Genomic DNA, 5,215 nt, shown 5'->3' with positions numbered 1-5,215 from the left:
GATGCGGAGAGCCAACTGACTGGAAAAGACCCCGATGCTGAGAAAGACTGAAGGCAAAAGGAGAAGAGGGTTACAGAGGATGAGATGGTTGGATGGCATCACTGATTCAATGGACATGAACTTGGGCAAACTCCAGGAGATAGTGAGGGACAGGGAAGCCTGGCATGCAGCAGTCCATGGGGTCGCACAGTTGGATAGAACTTAGCAACTGAACAATTGAAAAACAATAATATAAGCACATTGTTTTTATGAACCATTTGAAGTAAATTGTAGGCATGATACCTCTTGATCCCTAAATACTTAAGTGTTTATGTCACAAGAATAAGGATAGTCTCTTCCTTAACTATAGTATAATTATCAAAATCAGGAAGTTAACACTGATATGATATTTTAATCTCCAGATCTTATTTATATTTCACCAACTGTCCCATAATGTACTTTGTAGTAAATAATTTTTTTGGATGAATGAATAAAGAAAAAGTGGTATATTAGAGAACACACATCGTTTCTAGGGGGAAGGGATAGTTAGGGAGTTCGGGATGGACATGTACACACTGTTACATTTAAAATGGATAACCAACATGAAACTTTATATAGAGCATGAAACTTTGTTCAAAGTTATGTAGCAGCCTGGATGGGAGGGGAGTCTGGGGAGGAATGGATACATGTATGTGTATGGCTGAGTCCCTTTGCTGTCCACCTGAAACTGTCACAACATTGTTAATCGGCTGTACTCCAAATCAAAAGTTAAAAAAAAAGATTGAAAATGTGGTATTTACTTACATAGTGGGATAAAGAAATCCTGTCATTTGCAGCAACATAGGTATAACCAGAGGGCATCATGCTAAGTGAAATAAGCCAGATAGAGAAAGAGAAATACTATATGGTATTATTTATATCAGGCATCTGGGGATTGGGTCAATCTCATAGAAACAGAGTAGAAAAGTGATTGCCAGGGGCTTGGAGGTGTGGGGTGGGGGATATAAGGAAAGGTTGGTAAAAGTGTACACAAACTGCCATTTTTAAGATGAATAAGGCCTGGGGATCTAATGTATAACATGGTGACTATAGCTGATAATATTATATTGTATAATTGAGATCTGCCAAAAGAGTAAAACTTAAATTTTCTCACCAAAAAAAAAAAAGCGGGGGTAAATATATGAGGGGATAGATGTGTTAACTTCATGGGGAGGGCGATTCATTCACAATGTACACATAAATCATCACATTGCACACTTTAAATAGCTGAAATTTAATTTGTCAATGATATCTCAATAAGTTGGAAATTTATTTTTGGTCCAGGGACCTATCCAGTATCATATATCAAATTATGTCATGTCTCTTTAGTTCTCTTTAATCTGGAACAGTTTCTAAAAGTTTCTAGTTTATAACCTTGACATTTTAAAAAAGCTGTTTCATGAAATGCCCCCAAATTGGAATCTAATGTTTCCTCATGATTAAATTGGAATCATGTACTGTTGGCAAGGATAGTATAGAAATGATATTGCATCCCTCTTATGGCAGGAGAGGGGCATGATGTCTACCTGTACCATTACTAGTGACAGTAATGTTGATCACCTGTTCAGCTGTTTAAGGAGGTGTCTAAGTTTCTCTACCATGACCTTACTATTTCTTCATTTTCCATTAACAAGTATTTTCAAACTGTCTGCATGTTCTGTTCCTAATCAAACCTTTACCAACAAGTTTTAGCTTTTGAGGATGACTCCTGCCCAAATCAATTTTCACTGTGTAATCTACTAAATGGTAGCCTTCTAACTCCATGATTCTTTCTGACTTTAATGGTCAGCATTCTATTGTAAGAAGTGTTTCTTCTCCCTAATGTATGCATGTATATATGTATGTGGTTATAATAGCATTAGATCATTATACATTACTATTGTTATTTATTTTAATGCTCCAAGTGCCATTTTTGAAAGAATTTTTGTATGGTCTTAAAATAAATTGCTGGCAGCTGCAACCAGGAGGGACGCCACTGGTGCTTGCCGGGGGTTTCTGCGATCGGCCCGCGTGGAGAAGGTCGGGGGCCTCGACGCCTGCCCTCTTGGAGCGTCCGTCATGAGGAGAAGTGAAGTGCTGGCAGAGGAGTCCATACTATGTCTCCAGAAAGCCCTGAATCACCTTCGGGAAATATGGGAATTGATTGGCATTCCAGAGGACCAGCGGTTACAAAGAACTGAGGTTGTAAAGAAGCACATCAAGGACCTCCTGGATATGATGATTGCTGAAGAGGAAAGCCTGAAGGAAAGACTTATAAAAAGCATAGCCGTCTGTCAAAAAGAACTGAACACTCTGTGCAGCGAGTTAAATGTTGAGCCTTTTCATGAAGAAGGAGAGACAACCATCTTGCAACTAGAAAAGGATTTGCGTACTCAGGTAGAACTGAGTAGAAAACAGAAAAAGGAGAGAAAACAAGAACTGAAAATTCTTCAAGAACAAGATCAAGAACTGTGTGAAATTCTTTGCATGCCCTATTATGAAATCGACAGCACCTCAGTTCCCAGCTTAGAAGAGCTGAACCAGTTTAGACAACATGTGGCAACTTTGAGGGAAACAAAGGCATCTAGGCGTGAGGAGTTTGTTAACATAAAGAGACAAATCATACTGTGTATGGAGGAATTAGAGCACACTCCGGACACAAGCTTTGAAAGAGACGTGGTGTGTGAAGATGAAGAAGCCTTCTGTTTATCTCTGGAAAATATTGCAACACTACAGAAGTTGCTCTGGCAGCTGGAAGTGCGAAAAGCACAAAATGAAGCAGTGTGTGAGGGGGCTGCGTGCTCAGATACGAGAGCTCTGGGATAGGTTGCAAATACCTGCAGAAGAAAGAGAAGCTGTGGCCACGGTTATGACTGGGTCGAAGGCCAAGGTCCGGAAAGCGCTGCAGTTAGAAGTGGATCGGTTGGAAGAACTGAAAATGCAAAACATGAAGAAGGTGATCGAGGCAATCCGAGTGGAGGTGGCACAGCACTGGGACAAGTGTTTCTACAGCCAGGAGCAGAGGCGGGCGTTCGCCGCCTACTACTCCGAGGACTACACAGAAAATCTGCTCCAGCTCCATGAAGCCGAGATTGTGCGGTTAAGAAACTACTATGAGGTTCACAAAGAACTCTTTGAAGGTGTCCAGAAGCGGGAAGAAAGCTGGAGGCTTTTCTTAGAGTTTGAGAGAAAAGCTTCAGATCCAAGTCGATTTACAAATCGTGGAGGAAATCTTCTAAAAGAGGAAAAGCAGAGAGCCAAGCTCCAAAAAACACTCCCTAAGTTGGAAGAGGAGTTGAAAGCAAGAATTGAAATGTGGGAACAGGAGCATTCAAAGGCATTTGTGGTGAATGGGCAGAAATTCATGGAGTACATGGAGAACAGTGGGAGATGCACTGGCTGGAGAAGGAGGGCCAAGCAGGAACGACAACTAAAGAACAAGCAGACAGAGACAGAGATGCTCTATGGCAGTACTCCGCGAACACCCAACAAGCGGCGAGGACTGGCACCCAGCACTCCAGGCAAAGTGCGCAAGCTGAACACTACCACCATGTCCAATGCTACGGCCAACAGCAGCATTCGGCCTGTCTTTTCGGGGACAGTCTACCGCTCCCCTGTGTCTCGACTTCCACCTTCTGGCAGCAAGCCAGTCATCACTTCCACCTGTTCGGGGGAAAAAACGCCCTGTGCCGTCAAGCATGGAGCCAACAAGGAGAACCTGGAACTCAATGGCAGCATCCTCAGCGGGATGTTCACTTAATGCTACAGCTTCAGTAGCTTTGCTCTCACCTAAAGGCCTGTCCCCACCACACAGGACAGCCTTCCTACTGATGAAGATGTCTGTGTGTCAGAAGTTGGGATGGCCTGACTCACTGCCAAAGAGGTGACAGGGAGGCTGGGAGCACCTTTGTTCAACTGTGTACAGTTTTGTCATGTGGGGTGATGCTGTGGTCAGCGGGGGGTGGGGGGGGTGGGGGTGGTGTGTGTGTGTATGAACACACGTGCTTGTCTGAACTCTACTCTCTGGGTCCAGCTCCCCCATCCCGGCACCCTGGTGCCTGAGTCCGTCCACCCTCTGCACTTGGTAGCCAAGTAGGGAGGCTGTTTGGTTGGCTGGGCCATTCCTGTTCCTGTCGTGGAGACCTGGAACTTTGCACATGTCAGTACTGGGGAGTTGTTCCTGCCGTAATGTCCACGATGAGGCTCCTTCTTTACCTACCCTATCGATCACTACTGCGCTCCCCAAAGCACTATTATTTATTCTCCCTCTGCCTGCACCCCTACTACTGTCAGCACAGTAAATGGTTCTTGGAAGCTTACAGGTGTGGATTCGGTCTGTTAGTCATGTGTATACATGTACTGATTTTAAAATATATTAAATTAAAATGTATACTTATATTTCAGAAACATAAAAAAAATATATAAAATAAATTGCTTTTATGAACCTATAGATAAATAAGTAATTTGTATGTTAAGTAAAATTGTATTCAAGAAATATGCATAGTAAGTTGTAGAAGATGGCAAGTTTTACACTTTATCTGGTTTCACCACCGTTAATGACTTTTAATCCTCAGACACAGATTATAGCAGTAGTAGCTCAAAAATTGAGAGATTGGTTCAAGATGGCAGAGTAGAAGGACATGTACCCACCTCTTCTCATGAGAGCACTGAAATCACAACTAACTGCTGAACAACCATCAACAGGAAGACACTGCTGCTGCTCCTGCTAAGTCGCTTCAGTCATGTCCGACTCTGTGCGACCCCATAGACGGCAGCCCACCAGGCTCCCCCGTCCCTGGAATTCTCCAGGCAAGAACACTGGAGTGGGTTGCCATTTCCTTCTCCAATGCGTGAAAGTGAAAAGTGAAAGTGAAGTCGCTCAGTCATGTCCAACTCTTCGCGACCCCGTGGACTGCAGCCTACCAAGCTCCTCCGTCCATGGGATTTTCCAGGCAAGAGTACTGGAGTGGGGTGCCATTGCCTTCTCCCCAGGAAGACACTGGAACCCACCGAAAGAGATACCGCACTTCCAAAAACAAAGGAGAAAACCACAGTGAGATGGTAGGAGGAGTAGGAATCCCCAGAGAATGTGACTTTGGAGGCCAGTGGGATTTGATTACAAGACTTCCACAGGACTGGGGGAAACAGACACTCTGCTCTTGGAGGGCACACACAAACTCTTGTGCACACCAGGGCCCAGGGGGAAGGAGCAGTGACC

General features: G+C 43.9%; 1 protein-coding gene across 1 annotated transcript; it reads left to right on the top strand.

Annotated features, from left to right (window-relative positions):
* Positions 1-2,055: 2,055 nt before the first annotated feature.
* On the top strand, positions 2,056-4,406 carry LOC122697020 (protein regulator of cytokinesis 1-like). Its single transcript, XM_043907343.1, is given in 4 exon segments — positions 2,056-2,787; positions 2,789-3,371; positions 3,374-3,404; positions 3,406-4,406. Coding segments are annotated over 4 exon segments (1,677 nt in total). The 5' UTR covers positions 2,056-2,076; the 3' UTR covers positions 3,758-4,406.
* Positions 4,407-5,215: the final 809 nt, after the last annotated feature.

Source organism: Cervus elaphus, chromosome 7 (genome assembly GCF_910594005.1).
Source record: "Cervus elaphus chromosome 7, mCerEla1.1, whole genome shotgun sequence".
Taxonomy (NCBI): Eukaryota; Metazoa; Chordata; class Mammalia; order Artiodactyla; family Cervidae; genus Cervus; species Cervus elaphus.
Note: the sequence above shows the minus strand (reverse complement) of the source record. Positions and strands in the feature narration are given on the sequence as shown.